Source organism: Teleopsis dalmanni, chromosome X, assembly GCF_002237135.1.
Source record: "Teleopsis dalmanni isolate 2A chromosome X, ASM223713v2, whole genome shotgun sequence".
NCBI classification, from domain to species: Eukaryota; Metazoa; Arthropoda; class Insecta; order Diptera; family Diopsidae; genus Teleopsis; species Teleopsis dalmanni.
This window is the reverse complement of record NC_051848.1, coordinates 60,196,553-60,215,657: the sequence shown is the minus strand read 5'-3', so window position 1 is coordinate 60,215,657 and position 19,105 is coordinate 60,196,553. Positions and strand designations below refer to the sequence as shown.

Sequence of the window (19,105 nt, the reverse complement as noted above, 5' to 3'; positions counted from 1 at the left end):
ACCTGTAACTATCTCATGAGATGCTCTGTAGTGATATCTTATGTCTTATGGTAGGCTTGTTTAGCGAACTATGCTAGAAAATCGACGCTTCTGTTCAATGATTCCTGTTGCAATTGTGAGGAAGACGAAAAAAGCCACGATTCTAAAAATTATATTCTCATAATGCCTTAGTATATTGATATGCTATTTTAGGTAGGGCTAAAGCTGTGCAACTACTTTATCCTATAAAAAGACACTTTTCCTCAGCAAAACAAAGCTGAGGTGGTTGGTAGATTTAATTCAGAACTATGGTGCTATATAAATAACTTATATTTTCCGAAATATATAAATGCTATCTCTGCCTGGAAAGATACGAGTTCTAGTCTCTTTCTATATTATCAAATTTAATTACTTTTGTTATTTAAACTTCATCAGATGCAATGAGTTAAATAAGTTTTTTGGATTGCTAACTTTGATATGTTTTAGGAAGTGTTAGGAAAATATTTTGGAATATTATTAGAATAACATCACGTTAAAGTAAATATGATGTTTTTGCTATATTCGTTGCTATCAAAAAAAGTATATGCAAAAATAAGCTTGTCGCTGAATAAGAACTAACATAACTGCAGTATATGTTGGCGGCTATCAAAAAATTACTAAGACAACCAGCTGGCTGCTGGCGACTATACTTTATACTATATTGTTCAAGACTTTGTCTATACTATATTGTTTAAGACTTTGTCTATTTTAATAGCCCTATTAATAATATTAATAACAACAACGACATAATCGGTGCTACTATTAACTATTAAAGCAACTGAAATGTAGACCGTTCCATCGATCCTATAAAATATTCCTAACGATATTGATCAGCAAAATAATATCCACCGCGTAATCCGTGAAAATGGAAGACAGTGCAAGTAAAGGCACTTGGAAACGAGTGCTACGAAATGCCGAAAATTTCTACGATGGGTTGTTTAGAGTTATCTACGTAAATAAAATAAAATGAAGAGAATAAAATTTATAATGCACTCAATTAACATTAAGTAATCAATCCCGTTATATATAATTATACATATATATTTACACTAATATGTGTTCTATAATATATGCTACAACTATATTTTATATAATATATAAATATATTTTGTATATAATTCTATTTTTATTTTTTTTTTATTTTTTCTATTTCAGAAAAGTGATTTTGACTTCTTTCAGTTTTCTCCCTCAAGTAGAAGTTACACTTATATTGATGATTGGACCAATGATACACTTTTTTCTTCTATAAATGTACCTTTTCCTTTTCCAGACTCAAGAGAAATCGGTAAATCAAATATACTTGTTATATATTTTAATATGTAATATAATACCATATTTATATGGCTTTTTTTTTTAAATTTAGCTCGTGGTGCTGGTAATTCTGATTTCATACAACCAAGTTTGGGACCCTTACAACCAAATATAGACGATATCGGAATAACATTTGAAGGTATGTTTAACTTAATAAATATTTTATTAAGTGATGTTTTCTCATTTCTACTTTGTTTTTTTTTTTATCCATTAGAACTACTTAATCCACGTTTGCCACCTGTACCCGAAGAAGGTGCTGATGATATGCTAAAAAGCGTTGAATATGGTTTTTCAGCGATTATGGGTAATTACGGCATATATATAATATAAAATTAAAATTTTTATTGAAAAGTAAAAATTCGTTTATCGTTGAAAAAATTTGTTTATTCAAAAGATTTATTAAGAATACTGCTCTTTGACTTACTTATTTTAAGCGGATTGAAATTGAGATCTATTATTTAATAATTCGTTTTCAAATTTCATATTACAAAGATTCATATTACTGAGAAAAAGTCACTATACATAGAACCATGTTTTAAACTTTCACCTTTAAAGTCTGTTATTATTAAAATAATATACAGAGCTCATGCTACATGATTCTTTATATAATCATTGATAGCGTTTCCAATGCAAGTCAACAATACTGAGAATAACATTTTATCCGTAAGTTCCTGCAATTTGAATTTTTTTTCTTATCTCAGAAAGTAATAAAAAATCATATCAAGCTTTCCTTATATTTAAATTAGCTAAATAGTTAAATCGTAGTTGAAATCAATTAAATACAGTCACCCCTCCATAACTCGAACTTCTATAACTCGAATTTTCTATAACTCAAACTAAAAAGAGTGCAACAGGCTTCTAGAGACATACAATTTTGTTTCCATAATTCAAACTTCTATTACTCGAATTTCTCTATAACTCGAATTTGCAAAATTATTTCTATAACATTGCTTCTAAACCTAAATGCATTTGTTATAATACTTGCAGGAGCTGACTCGATGGATCCGAGTAACATTATGGAAATCACTACAGGTGGCGTTAGTCAATTACAAAACACTGAGGATGCAAATATGCTGGAGCTAAATACACCATTGGACTCATTACCATATGAAGACCTTCAATCACAATTTGCACGTCAAACAAATTCAGATGCAGTTACACTATTAGGGAGCCAAGCAACAAACAACTCAGATATGGTTGTCTCAGATGATACAATTATGACTGATGAGCGCTCAGCTTCATTGCTCCCAGAAGTCTCTACATTGACTCGCGCACAGAACAAGCAATTTAGTAATATTTCCGACACAACATTGGGTAGGCAACTTTGCAATGATTTTACTGGCAAAAGTGTCATTAAAGGACGTATATCAAAACCATTTTCAAGACCTTTTAGGTAAATTTATATTTGATATTTATAAATTTTTTTTTTAAATATTCTAATTACAACTTTTATATTTTTTAAGACGTGAACCACATAATTATGATAAGACACAGCCAACATTGCATCAATTTAACATATATAAACATTTTGCTGAACAACAAAAGGCACAACAACAACAACATCAGTACCTCCAAACACAAATGACAGACAATGTATTACAAACACAAGCCAATTCTTATCAATGGCAAAAGCAACAACAACAGCAACAATCTCAACAACAACAACTGCTCTATTCGACTACAGGAGGTACACTCATTGGCAATGGGAACAATAACTACGCATTTAACAATGATGTGGCTGCCACAATTGGCGGACTACATGTAAACAACAATATGCTTGGCTTACAGGGTAGTATAAACAATGCTGACAACTATAACTTTGTACAAACAAACAGCAATGTACAACCACAGACACAGGTGACAACAACGGTTGCTGCAACACCTACACACAACATATTGCTTGGGACCAAAATAGAACAATCTCCTGCAAAAGTTCTATCCGTTTATAATTTAGCAAATGCAAACGATATTTATGTTAGCAACAATATTGTCAACAATAGTGTTGGTAGCAATAATACAAATGCTTATGAACCCTATTCAAAGTCTGCATCTACGGGTGCATATATAAATATACGCACATCCACAGTACCCCAAACTTATATGCAGGAGCAATCGCAACAAACAGCCACGCATATGCACGCACAATCATTGCCATTAAGTCTAAATGGACCATTTTCCGCATTAGCGAATTCATTACAACGAAATCAAGCACTTGCACAAAGTCAATTAACGCCTGCTTCTAATCAACAACAGCATCAACAACACCAACAGCAGCAACAGCAACAACAACAGCAGCAGCAACATTTGGTACAGCTGCATCAGCAGCAGCAACAAGAACAACAACAACAAAATCAAGTCAATTTACAAAAAGAAATGTATCGATCCAATAGTTTACCGCTCAGCGTAACTCGCATTTCGCAAGAAAATTTCGTTGTACCGAAATACACGAAAAACAATAAATCACGCACACGTAGTAACTCCATTCATCAGCACAGCGTTGGCTCAGCTAGCGGTACAAACAGTAAAATTTTAGTGTCACAACGATTACAAGAAGCTAGCAGCGATCCAATGCTGAACAGCACATTGGCACAATTGCTAACAACTAGTAAGTGAAAGTTGTTTTTTACGAAATAAGAATTTATCCTTTCAACGTTTATTGTTTTGTTCTTTCCACCAAATGAATACATTAATAAAAGTTTCTTACATTTACAGATACTAGAATGCCACAGTTGGGTAAACAACAAAGTTCTTCTACAAGTGCCATATCAAGCTTAAATGTGCCAATGACTATTTTACCCTTATCTTCAAAAACTGCATCTAATAATTCAACAATGGTCGCTGTGCCTGCTTCTAACATTTTTATGCCATTAACACAATCTTCACCAACAGCACAATTGGTTGGTGCTAGTAGTACACAACTGACAACAAATACAAGTTCAGTGCAAGAAGTGCTACAACGTCAGCAGCACCAAACACAACTGCAGCATCAACAGCAACAGCAACAGCAGCAACCACATAAATCGCCAAAGAAATCAACATCATTGCCAACGCCTAGTGTGACACCAATGATAATGCACAGTCCACCTAACAGTAAGGTTAGTAAATGGATAAAAATTATTCTAAAATCTTTCTTTTCTATAACTTTTTATACTCTTTGTAATATTGAGGGGAAGATTATATACAGTTTGTTGAGAAATTTGTAATCCAGCGTAGAAACTATCACGGATTTTAGAAACTACATAAGTTTTTAATTAGCAAAATGAAATCTATTCATTATAAGATATCTATTTGTCTATTGTTCGATCTGTTCATTCATTCTATTATTTTATAATCAAATGCAACTCTATTTTTCTTATTCTTCTTTTTTTGACACCATAATCCAGCGTGGACATTAACCTTCTCACGATATGCCACTATTTAGTTTGATCTGCTAACAATATCTTCTAGCAAATAACATTAAGGATTCATAAACATTGACTTTCAATCTTGTGTTTGCTCCACTTCTATATGTGCTTAATATCAGTTTGCCATTTAGAATGCTTTTAGCTGTTTTTTTGATTCCTTTATCTCAACATGAGCGACTTATTAAAGTCTTAATGTTTATGTCACACTTACTAGTCTTATTATTGTTTTATTTATTCGCAGTCTTATATAGATTTGCTTATTGTTATAACCTAGATTTTTAGTAGGTTCTTGTAACCTACATTGGGAATGGTGAATGATACTTGGTCGTCGAAATTGATAAGTGATCGCATATACCGACTGCTCTTGGAACCTTTTGTAGCCTATCATTTATTGTTCTTTCATAATCGTTATTTTTACATCACATCTCAATTACATCACTAAAATAAGTAAAGTTGTAAGCAACACCGATATAGGATTTAGCAATAGATATGCTGTGTCCACTTGGATTATAATTATTTTTAAATATTTTGAGGTATTTAGGTTTGCTATTTTTATTTTTAAACCTAAATAAAATATACCTAGATATGTATATTTAAAATAATTATCCTTAATATTTCATTCCACAATTGCAATAACTTCTATATATGATAGGACTTTAGTATTGTAATTCAGTGGCTTCTCAAGAACTAAATGGCGTAGGGACCTCGTTCTTCTATACACTTGGCGATATCTCCAGTATTAGCATTAGCCAGATTCTTGCCTTTGTAAATGCCTCTGGCTCGATCTAGTTTGACCTTCTTTCTACTACCCACTATTACGAGGTTTTTGTGGATTCAAAACGGCTTTTTAGCGAATTGAGAAGAGGACACATCCTCCCTCCACTACAACTAACTAACCGTAATATATTTGATCTACAATTGATTCGTTAGTTTTAATTCTTTAGTAATATTTACTGATAGTTTTACCTATATTAATCTATACTCCTATAAGCACTTAAAATTTTTAGTCTACGTCTAGCATGGCAGTTGGTCAATATCTATCTTATCTAATTTCGCTAGCTTTCTTGCAAATAAAACTTATCCAAACATTTTTTGTAAATCCAGACAGATAACGTCGACTACTGAATAAAGTAGTTACTATAACTCGTACCGTTCATACCGTTCATACTCGTACCGTATTAAGCTCTATATCTGACAATAAATTTCAAAATCGATATAGAAGGGAATCTATAAGTAATTTAGCCTAAATGATAAATTATGCCAATTGATAAAATGTCTATTTTTGATAAAAAAGTAATTCATAATATATTTTTGATCAAGTGGTTAAATATCTTTTCAATGGTCACGGCTATGAACCAAATCTCTAATTTCCAATGATTCAGTGATTCAATCCTCTGAACCATATATTTATAATTCGGATTTTCTAGCCTTCGTTGTTGTTGTTATGATCCACTAGAACCTGTAAGCAGATAACTTAAAAGGATATACAAGACGATTACATGGGTAGCGGAGTGGGTGGGTAGTGGTTGGGGGTGATGGATTGGGCAAGAGAATGGGGTGGATTAGGTGGGTGGGATATAATTGAACGTTAACCTGAATCCAGACAAAAAAAAACCCTGCCACTTCGATGGGGTAGGTCCTAAGGTCAATTGGACGGAGGTTTGTGTGCGTAGTAGGACAGGAGAACAGATACGCGACGTCATTGGGAGAAGAGCTACAGTTAGGGCACACATTAGGAGTAGACGTATTTACACGTGACAAGTAACTATTTAGCACTCGGCTACATCCTGATCTCAATTGAGCTAGGATAGTTCTTGCTGCACAGGGGAAAGGTCGTTCTTCCAGGGAGATGTCAAGCGAAAGTCTGTTGAGAACCTTGTTATCAGATAACTTTGATCTCAAAAAGTACACTGCATCTATGTAGAGGGCTGAAAGTCCACGTTTTTCTAGTTTTCGTAATCAATTCAATTTACAGTCTTACTAATGTAAAATAAAAGAATTAGAATCTAAATTAATTTTAAAAAATTTAATTATATACATATTACAAATTTTATATGTTTAATTGTTATTAATTGTTATTATAATACTTATTGTTAAATGTTCTTTCCTAATTGAATATTCTTTATTTTGTTCACAGTTATTAACTTATCCACCAACACCATCGACATCTTCGGTAGCGAGTTCACCACACATGCGACTTTCACCGGAATCATTTCATGATCAAGACTCACCGCTTTCACCGAGTCATAGCATTAAATATCCACGTGATATGCAACGACGTGCTGGACATATACATGCTGAACAAAAACGACGTTGCAATATTAAAAATGGCTTTGAAATGCTTAATTCACTTATACCACAATTAAAACAAAATCCGAATGCTAAGGTGAGGATTTCATTACTCAATAAAATAAATAATAAATATTAAATTTTTGAATTATAATTTAAATTTTACAGTTAAGTAAAGCGGCCATGTTACAGAAAGGCGCCGATCATATTAAATATTTACGAACTGAACGCGCCGCACTTAAAAAGAAAATGGAGACATTACAGGCAGAACGAGACGTTCTAAATAATTCATTAACGTAAGCACTTTTCTAAATACATAATATACATATAAGTATATAAATAAAAATTTATTTTAACATAAAATATATATACAGACACCTGCAGTCTATATTACCAGCAAATGGAGCTCCAGTAACACGTCAGGGTACGGAACATGTTCGTCAATTGTATGAACAGTACATCAAGTATGGCACTATGAACAATTGGAAATTTTGGATTGTAAGTAGTGATTAACATATATTCTGTCATAAAATCATATCACGTACTACCCTTATTTATTTTACAGTTGGGCCTTATATTGGAACCATTACTAGCTTCATATACTTCTTCAGTTTCAAGTGCCAGCATGGAAGAGCTGCGACGTACAGCATTTTTGTGGGTTGAACAACATTGTTCACTCATTGACTTACGTCCAGGTATGTCTATTACTCTTATTATTATAATTATTATTATTATAATTATTATGATTATAATTATTATTATTATAATTATTATTATTATAATTATTATTATTATAATTATTATTATTATAATTATTATTATTATATATATTACTATTATAATTATTATTTTTATAATTATTATTATTATTATAATTATTATTAGTATAATTATTATTAGTATCAGTATTATGCATTATTGTCTAATATTATTATTCAATTTATTCCATTATTATTTTTTTTTAGTTTGTAGCTATTTAAGAATGTATTAAAATTATTCGTTATTTTAGTATTAGAAATTTGTCTAAATTATTTTTAATCGCAGAACGATTAACTATTAACGACTATTAAGTGTAACGACTATTAAGTGTTATAGTTCAATTTTACCAGATTTCCAAATTTAATATGTATTATAATCCATTTCAAAATAATTATTTTAAGTAGTAAATTTATCAACTACTATGTATTATACAGTGAAAACTCTCATTAGTGGCCATTTGTGATTCAAATTGATTTCTTTCCAGCTAAAACGAGTAAAATCGTTGCAAATAATCATAAATAATTATAAATAATCATAAAAATATAAAGGTTTAAAAAAAATGTTTTGCTTAAAAACTTCTGTACGTCTGTTAGAAGAGTTCTCATTGTGTCTCTAATATTAAATTTAAAAGTCTAAAGGTTTGTGAATTGAAAATTATTTACTTTTATATACATCTTTATGATACTGTTTGTATGAAATATCAAAAAAATTATTTCTAAAAATGTAACAACAATATCCTGTATTTAACATATGTATACTTTTAATCATAACAATTCCCTATAGATATATATTTATATATATGCATATTATTATAACGCTATATAATAACTCATATAATACCAGAAGTAATTAGATAAATTTTTAAACTCTTTCTTACAATAGTAATTTTAATGTAATGTTGTATTCGGAATTATTCAAAATAATATTAGTTTAATTTATTTATTTAAAAATAACTTTCAAGATAAAGGCAAAGCCAGCAAAAAAACCACTTTCAGCCTATCTTGTTAGAGTCTTAATAGTACAATAGGGTAAATAGGCAGGGATCGGGTAATGTAAAAATTCAATATTATCCTTACTAAATTTAAAAATCTTGCAACGTTAACGAAGCTGAACCTCAGATTAGTACAAACAATGAGGTAATTAAGTAGATGAACGATGACATCAGATCTAAACCACAGTTTGGGCACACGTCAATAGTATATGAGTTTATTTGTTTATGCAATTATTTACCATTTTACTATATCTTGATTTAAGTTAAACCAAAAGAATTCCTACCCTAGGTCTGACTATAACAAACGGCTTTATTCGTAATAACTACCTATTCTGGTGAAACCTTATAGTCTTTTATTTTCGTAAAATTATTGGAACTATTATGAATAGTGTTGTTTTTGTTGTGGCCAAACGACTACGTCAAGGCAAGTACATAAAAGTTTGACAAGACACTGCACAATGGAGTGAAATAGTCGAATTAATGTGAAGTAATTTGGAGTAAAGATGTGCGTATAGAAAGGAATGTTAAAGCTAACCTAAATTCAGATGGAGAAACTGAATATGTTTGAGTGTTTCTGTCTCCCCTCCCCCCTCCTCACAAAGAGCTATGTATGCTATTCAACAGTTTTTTCGGGATAGTTTGCTATTGAATGATCTTGTTGAAGAGTACTTATATAAAGTAACCTCTAAAATTTTCAGTTCTTTTTTTTTGGTAATATGTGATTAATAATTATATTAATAGATTTAAGCCGTGCTCTTTTTAAAGTATAAACATAAATTTGTTTAAACTGAAACTCACATTTCATTTTTTAGAATATTGTGATAAGACTACAAGTCAATCTTATATCATTTTATATTATTCTATATTTAAAATTTTCAGTAAATAAGATATTGTTACGTTATTTGGAATAGGACAGGAATAGGAAGATTAAAATTACGATACATAAAACGAAAATGTGAAATTATAATTAAAAGTTGAAATAAAACTCACATCAGCATTAAAAGTTTACGGGGTTGGGAATCAAAACGAATAACGGTAGAAGCATTTTTATAGTCATAAAATGTACATATATAATTTTATATAGAATGCGCCCTTGTGTATTTACACCTAAAAATTATTGTACCAATTATGATATCCTTGGCGAACTTCGAGACCTCCCTTTAAATAGTATCATAAGCTTTACCAAAGGTTCTAGATGGTTTTAGCTCTTGGGTTTAAAATAATGCTGTAGCACAACGGGCCTATGGGCCTCCCCCCCTGGGATTGCCGGTATAACCTAACCTATGATCTCCTGGATAAGAACTGGTTAAAATATTTTTTATACTCTAAAATATCATAGTTTTAACGAAGCAAAAACGTAGTATATGTTATTAATATTTAATAACATTAATAATGTTTATTAACATTATTGATTTTCAAAGTTTTTTATAATGTAATACTAATTTATTGACAGAAATGATATAAAGTAATAATATATAATAATAATTTTAATTATTCAAATTTTTTTTTTCTTTTAGCTGTTTCAAATAAGCTTAAATACTTATCCAGAAATACTGATATCTTATCAGATCCCCCATCAACACTGCAAGAAGAAGTCGTAAAGGCCGTTCACAATACAAACGGTCAGCATCCAAATCTACACGGAACTTAACAATCGAAATTTGGGATTAAAGTGATACATGCGTTTTGAAACGCCTCTTTTTATAACTTTTATTGTTTATTTTATGCTCTAATTTTATTAAAATAATAATTTTAATTATTTTTTTTTTTTTTGATTTCGAAAGGAATAGTTACGATTCTTATTTATGATTTTATGAAAAAAACAACAACAATTGTACAAATATTAATTTTTTTATGCGAATTAAAAAATATATTTTTAATTAAAATTTATCAATGATTCATAAATTAATTATGTGCCTATATAAATTAATAGCATACCGTAATATATATATATACGTATATGTATATTAAGAAATAACATACAGATGCAATGCAAGCAAAAAAAAGAAGAAGAGAAAAGTAAACAAGATACAAAATAAAGATTTTACTATTTTTAATAAATTTTTTAATTGCTTTCAATTTAATAATGCTAAATGTAAATATAATACTTTTGCGATTACGATTTGGATTAAATTTTTATCAGAAGATAGTGTTTAAATGTCCTCCATGGAAAATCTAATACTGCAGCGTTATCTCGGCCATAACTTAATGAAGTCAAATATAATATCGCATATACATGTTCATTTACGGAATTCCACAAAATATCCATATTAATATTATATTATAAATTGCCAAACTTTAAACTAAACATATGATGTCTCTGATGTTAGCTCTCTGCCACATATGTCATAGCTTAATGCAATTAATAATGAATTCATAGTAATAAGGAAAAAAGTTTGTCGTTTATCTCACAATAAGTGATCGAGGAAAAAAATTTTGACCCACTTTATTTCAATTGTAAAATCATAAACTTGTATAAGCCACAATATTAAACGCCCAATTTTAAAGTACACAATAGTTTACCATTGTGGTTGTACCACCTGATTTATCAGAGATAACTTCGGCAATCGAAATGATGACAATAAATTTAGTATCAACGATAGTATTCGTGCTGAAACTTTAAAAGTTGACACTGAGGTTATGGCAGTCATACAGATGCCGCTATTTCAAAATATTTTGAGAGATGAAGAAATACCTAATGACCGAAAAATGCAATTACTATAAAGATACCTAAAAATGACGATCGAAAAAAGTGTGACAATTGACGCGAAATATCTATTCTACCAGCAATCTCAAAAATCTTTACTTAAATTATTTTAGAGCGTATATCCGCACCATTAGATAAACTAATCAGACCCGGTCATTCGTGAATTCTAATAGAACAGTCAGCTGAATGTAATTCATCCTTTTATCTGGCGTTAATCGATTTTGCAAAAACCATTTGTTGCATTAAAACGTAACGTTGTTTGGTATGCACTTTTGTCTAGAGGTGTAGAGACGAATCTTTTTCGAGTGGAACAAGGGTGCATTGCTCTTAATAACTGCATTAGACTTGGTATTTGTAGTTTATAATTGATGTGGCATGAACTGGAAGATGATACAAAAATTAGGCGATCTGTTATATGCTGATGCAGTACAGGCTGTCAAGTCCAACAAATGACGCTTTGAAGCTTGGCTTAAAAATTAATACGAAGAAGTCCAAATCGTTGCGAATTAATGTAAGCAACAACTTACAGTTTAAAATATCTGTAGAAGTCGTAGATGAGGTTCAAAAATATGAAGATTTGAGTAGTATTCTAACATCTGATGGTACCACATCTGATATCTAAAGCAATGGGCACGTTTGCCGGGTTGTCATGTCTATGATCGAACAACGCACTTAAAAGAGAAGCAAAAGTTAGAATATTCAATGCTTGCGTGAAAACCTTTTTAATTTATGGTAGCGAACCGTGGCACCTTAAACAAAAATCAGCTAGAAAGCTGTACATGAATAGATGTCCGCGTCGTATTGTTGGCATTTGATGGCTTCTCACTATATCTAACAAACGCTCGTGGTGAATTACAAATAAAAAATTGATCGAGATAGAGATAATGTGCAGAAAGTATAATGGATTGGATACTTTCTTCATAAAAACCCTAACGAAATACTGCACACAGCTTTACACTGGAACCCTCATGAGTAAGAAACAGAGGTCGACCCAAAATGGCTTGGTGTAGATGCTTCAACAAGAAGACCACAATGCCTTTCAGCGGGCATTCTACATTGCTAGAAACCGTGAATGTTGACTAAATTTTACACAAAACTAAAATCACTGAAATCATAAGGCAAGGAATAAATGATATAATGTACCCAACCACACTAATATATATAGTCAAAATTTTTCTGATTAAAAATATATTTTCACAATCTCTCAATATAGCGTTCATTATAATTATTGCAATCAAGTAGACGTTATACATACAGTTGATTTTATTGCATATTGAGTATGTGAAATGACATGCAGAAAGTGGATCAAGACTTAGAAAATGGTGACAAGATTTAAATTGTAACCATGATGTGAGCCTAATTTGGAGCAAGGTCTGAGGTAATATTAACAGTAAAATTATTATAGTGGACAAAGATGGTTTTTATAGAAATCGCATATTCATTGCACTACATATCATGCCATATGGATGATGGGTCAAGAGATAGCAGGTGGAGGTTATAATAAGAAATATTCCACAAAAAGAAGCTTCTTGAAATGCAGCACCGCATTTGGTGCAAATTAAAATTATATATCACAATTTATTCTCCAAAATCGTTACAATTTCATTTAATTTCTATATTATAGCTCAGTAATTTTTTATATCAAATTAATTTGATATATATATATATATATATATGTATATATATATATATATATATATATATATATATTATATATTATATATATATATATATATATATATATATATATATATATATATATATGTTCAAATCATATATAAATACCATCGTATGATGAGACATATACCGAACAGCGGAGAAGATGTTACATGTTACTATAGGCGTTGTATATAAAAGATTGATTTCAAGTTATTTTGCGACCACAGACGATACGGTCCCGAGAAGAAGGACTTTAATAGACTTGATTTATTAATTTAGACTTTAATTTAAGTAATTAAAAAATTTAAAAAACTCCGCAACCACTTTCCGATTCCTTGTTGGAAGAAACGATTAACACTTAATCATATAAAAAGACGAGGCACTTCTGAACGTAGATCTAAACGCTGCATTTTTGTATCGCATTGTTTGTGGAGCCAAACTCCTATGGGTGAACAATTATATTTAAAGTGTGATAAATTAGACACTCAACGCCGGAATTAAATATTTATGTCTACAAAACAATAATCTGCAGATACGGCTTACTGTGATATGCTGAAAAAATATGATACCTTTACTACTCACCATAAACCCAGGTCAATTTTATGGTCTAGTCAAAGGAACTCTGTCTATTCTTATGAATGGCGCTGAGGAAAAAGAAAGAGAACTCTATTGGGAAAGGTTACCAGAACTCTCACAATCTAAAATGCTGTTAGGGACTTACAACCTAAAACGCTTCAAGAATTGCATACCACAATCAAAAAACAATCTAAGAATTATTACGGGATTATTGACACGTCACTGTAGATTAAATAATAACCTATCGAAGTTAGGAATTCAATCCAACTCAGACTGTAGATACTGTAGAGAAGAGAGAGAAACTGCATACCATGTGCTTTGGGACTGCCCGGCACTGATGCACAAGCGAAAGAAATACCTAAGTGGGTATTTCATGGATTATGAAGATTCAAGACTAGGAAATGTAAGCTCTGTACTGTATTTCATTAAAGAAATCGGAATTAAAGAAACACTCTAACCCGTGTAATGGGCACAATAGATGTTTTAGGTCGCAGTGCACAATCCCTTCTTTATAATTAATGATAATAATAATACTCACCATTAGTGGTCGATTGTAACTTATACACTACGTTAGAAAAACGAGCGCAATGCAAAAATAAACGAATTATAATAATGTTAAGGTACATAATACTGTACCTGTTAAACATTATTTGAAGGAATAAAATGTTATTTTACTGGCTGTACTCGCCAAACATTACTGCTTCAGGTTATCACTTTTTCCGGTCCATAAACAGTACTCTCAACAAATAAATTAGCAATTTTGAAAAAGTGATAGGCATTGTTCCCACGCGCAGTTCTTGAGTTGCTGGAAAGGGAGGTACAGGTTTCAATGGGGAATGAGGATTTCATAAGAAGATCTAAAATTGAATCACATATTCAATACCTGAAATAAAAATTCAATGTTCGTTCGTCTCACAATCTTTTTTATTAAGTTTTCTATTTAAATTTATTTTAATTGTTCTATAAATTTTTTTGTTGTAGCTTAAATCACAATAAATATTGCTATATTTCTTTGGTTTCATTGCAAATAATACAAAATTCTTTTATAAACATTTTTACGCATACTTAAAAATAAGGTTTTTTGTATAATATTTTAGCTTAATATTACATTTTTCTTAGTGTAAAAACGTGCAAATATTTTATAAATATTTAAATGTTAATAAAATTATTTTTTATTTGGATTTTTAATTTTTGTTATATAAAAAAATTCGTATTGCATTTTTTGTGGCATATTTTTTAAGGCAAATATAAGTCACTTTTATTGTTTCTATTTTAATTTATAAAAAAATAAATTATTTTATTTATAATAATAAAAGCTCAGTTTTGCGAAAATTCATTATTTATATATTATTGATAATTATTTTAAAATGTTTAAATTTTAAAAATAAACCTCTTATAAAAGTTTTTGTTAAGCGAGTTCAATTTTCAGTATAATAGTATTTATTTACTTTTGGTAGTAGCGAACTTTTTGAGTTGTATGCAATATAATTTACATTCACATTTATTATTTTTGTTTTTCTTTAGTCATTAATTTTTATCATATTTATATCACTTCTAAGTCCAAAGCTATATATTTAAAAAATTAAATAAAAGTTCTCAATATCATTTACTTAAGTATAACTTTAATACATTGAAAAATGTCATATGGAATATGAATTGTCCTACTAAATTGAAATTATACACAACAACTTAACTCTGCCGAGAAAAAAATTTGGTACTCATAATAGCTTAACATATACATATATAATAAATTTAATAAAAATAAGCAAACACAAATTGCCAGATACTGGGGAAAATAAATATCAAATACGAACACAAGTATAATTTCACAAAGATAACACCAAAACTGAAGAAATATGCTAGCTAACAGCACCCAAAATGACATATAATCCAAAAGGTATTCCCATTAAATTTAAAAATTTCTATAAAATGTCTATGTCTAAATATGAGTTGCCCTACTAAACTGAAATTATAACATTTATGAAGACAACAACTTAACTCTGTCCAGAAATAAAATTTGGTACTCATATTAGCTCCTACATAATAAATTTAATAAAATAAGTAAACACAAATTGCCAGATACTGGGGAAAATAAATATCTTATACGAACACAAGTATAATTTCACAAAGATAACACCAAAAATGAGTAAACATGCTAGCTAACAGCACCCAAACTGACACCTAGTCCATAAAGGATTTACATTTGGTTTAAATACTTCTGTAAAAGGCTAAGCTAAGTGAAAAAAAGTCCAATGCGATGAGGCGTAAAGGAAGGAATAGCTTTGATCTTATTTTTCTATACCTTTTCAAATTAAAATATGCTAAATATTTCTAAAAAAATATACCTTAAGTTAAATACTTTAATAATCCCTCATTATCGATCAAAAATATAAAAGTTCATTTATTATTATCTGGATAATTTAGAAAGTTGAAAAGAAATATACCTTTTTATAAAAAACAACATAGAATTAATATTAGATGTTACTAGGAATACTTCCTAATGAAAATATGCTTAAATTTAAAGTCTATTAACAAAAACTTGTAAAAGTTTTTTCTAAGTCTACAGATTTTGTAAAAAAGATGAGGGAAACAACAAATACATGCTACGAGAGTACAATAGCCGTATTTTTTTCTCTCAGAGTTGAGAGAAAAACAGCATTAAGTCTGGTTAAAACAAATTGGCATCACTTTTAAAATATGTTAAATGCTTATTTTTAACATATGATTTTTGTTGTGTTGTGTAAAATATATAATATAAAAATTGCAAACACTAAAAATAAAATTATTTAAATAGAAGAAAATAAAATGAATTTTAGAAGGGCAATGGTTAGGTTTTTTATCTTATATATTTAAATTAATTTATTAATTATTAAATTTTGAATATGCTTCTCAACCTAATTTTTTTAATAATGTTTTTTTTATATATTCCATATACGGCTATAGGTTATTATAGATCAGTGCAATATAGAAAACGGAATTAAGAGCATGACATTTAGATATAGATTTTATTAATATTAATTTATGTTAGATCCTGATCCTGATGATGTCGCTCAAGGAAAGTCGAAATATAGAATATAATAAAGAATATTAAACAAGCGCTTAATTTTATTTTAAGTAAAAGTGACCTATAGCCGAATATGGAATATATAAAAAAACATTATTAAAAAAATTAGGTTGAGAAGCATATATGGAATATATAAAAAAACATTAATTTATTAATTTATGTATTTGAATTTATTAGTAAATGAAATGTTAATATGATTTTACCGGATGACTGGCATTTTGCAACACATTTTAAGTGTATATTCACAATAGACTAATATTTAAGTCGTAAAATTTTTAGAGAATGAAACCTAACTCTTAAGATTTTAAGAGCATTGTTGTTGCCTCATATGTTTTCTTTCGTGAATTGTGAGTATTTTTTTGCTATTCTGAAAGAAAAAATTACGCCTATATGATACATAAACAAAATGTACCCTCGAGAGAATATATATCCGATACCTCAGTAAAATAAAACAAATAAGTAGTACTATTTTTCAAAAAAATAAGATTGTAAGTAAATCAGTTGACTATAATTTCCAAAAAAAGACGAAACTTAATATAAATATTTTTTTTTCTCTTTTTTTTAAATTGATATTCTAAATTTAGAATCTGAGTTGCTTATAGCAACTATGTAATATAGACTATATATATGTTGCTATAGTGCTATATAGCATATATATAGCAACATTTAGAACTATATAATAATTCTGATAATTTTAAATTCTTTTAAAAATCTATATAAGAATGTTGGATAGAAACTACAAATATGCCTTCAATTATAATATTAAGCATTTAAGCTGTATAATCCCAAATTTCCCCGAAATCCTTCTAATTTGGATTTAATTTCATTTAGTTTCATAGACCACTTTTGCAAAGATCCTGTAATGGATATACTCATAGATCAGAACAATAATAATTATAATTATAAAGATAATAATGATAACGATAAGCTAAGTACATAAATCAACTTAACTATTATAAATTGTTACTTTTTTCAATTTTTTTTACCTTATACTTTTGTAAAAATTATAATTCTCATATGTTTAGTTATGGATTATGGAAAAAATTATAATTTCAGGTCTTTACAACAATTCAAACCTAAACTTTTTCAATGTATTAGACCTTTAATATTCTATTATGTTACACAGCTTCAGACCTAGATTTTTTTTTTCAGTTTTCTGAACAACTTTAATAATGTTGTTAAATATATATTATATAAAATTAATTTTAAAATATACAGATACTTACTTTAAATACAAATATATATCAATATAAAACATATATACAAATTATAAAATTATAGTTTTGACTAATTAGAGTTAATTAACTTTATACGATTTAAATTAAATTATAAATTATGTATATATAAGTATAAAATATATATTATAAATAAACTGATTTTTATAAAATTTTGAATAAAATTCTATTAAAATTCAAATATTGTTACATTAAATTTTGGTTTTGAATAAAAATAATAATACAATAATTTTATATTAATTTATAATTTTTAAATTTGATAAATCATAATTTTTTAATTAGTTCATTTCTCTTTGTTATTGTACATTTTTTTATAAATTTAATTTTTAAAAAAAATTTCATTATTTTTCTAGTTAAAAAAAAAAGGATTTGCATTTTACTTATAGTTCATATATATATTTTAGTTCATATATATATTTTTAAAAATGTTTCATGCTTATTTGTGGACATTTGTACGTATTAATATAAATCACTTTAAAACATTTATTGTAAAATTTTTAATATAAATTAAGGAACTTATGATGAACACAGTTGAGCAAATATAAAATTAATTTTTATGTAAAAATCAAAAAAATATGAATTTTATTTATTGAATTATTATTTTTAATGGCCTTTAACGGCTTATATTTAAATGTTTGTATAATTAAAATTAAAATGTTTTATTAGTTTAGTTTTATATATTTTTAAAATGTCATATATATACGTATATATGTATTTTATATATGATAAACAAAACTCAAATAATAAGAAAACAATAAGTTCGCCAAAGGTGTTCGAAAAATCCAAATGTCGAAAAATAAGCATAATTAAAAAATATAGAATTTGGTCATTAATATCATAAAGCTTATGAGCATATATATATATACATATATATATATATATATATATATTTAGTTGTCCCCTAATTAAACGCTACTTCAATTTTAGTTTTATTAATTTTTCCGGGTGTTAATAATTTCATAAAAATTACAAAATGTGTCTATGTGCGTTAATTATAAAAATTACATAAAAAATTTTTAATTAAATGAAATTTTATTTAAAATAAAATTTTTTGAAGGTTCAGGCAAGTTATGATTTATTGTTAGTATTTTT

At 28.4% G+C, this 19,105-nt stretch overlaps 1 protein-coding gene across 2 annotated transcripts in view; it reads left to right on the top strand.

Annotated features, from left to right (window-relative positions):
- LOC119687215 (protein WBSCR14 homolog) overlaps positions 1–10,614 on the top strand; it is a 54,473-nt gene extending 43,859 nt beyond the window's left edge. Inside the window, exons 5-15 of one of the 2 annotated variants that reach the window (XM_038101468.1) lie at positions 1,174–1,303; positions 1,382–1,468; positions 1,544–1,633; positions 2,317–2,722; positions 2,793–3,934; positions 4,042–4,424; positions 6,871–7,119; positions 7,191–7,318; positions 7,397–7,520; positions 7,588–7,717; positions 10,290–10,613. In XM_038101468.1, coding sequence (XP_037957396.1) covers positions 1,174–1,303; positions 1,382–1,468; positions 1,544–1,633; positions 2,317–2,722; positions 2,793–3,934; positions 4,042–4,424; positions 6,871–7,119; positions 7,191–7,318; positions 7,397–7,520; positions 7,588–7,717; positions 10,290–10,423 — 3,003 coding nt within the window. In that variant the 3' untranslated portion in view covers positions 10,424–10,613. Of the gene's footprint in view, positions 1–1,173; positions 1,304–1,381; positions 1,634–2,316; positions 2,723–2,792; positions 3,935–4,041; positions 4,425–6,870; positions 7,120–7,190; positions 7,319–7,396; positions 7,521–7,587; positions 7,718–10,289 lie in introns of both variants that reach the window. The other variant, XM_038101467.1, reaches the window with a different exon arrangement.
- The last annotated feature ends 8,491 nt before the right edge of the window (positions 10,615–19,105 follow it).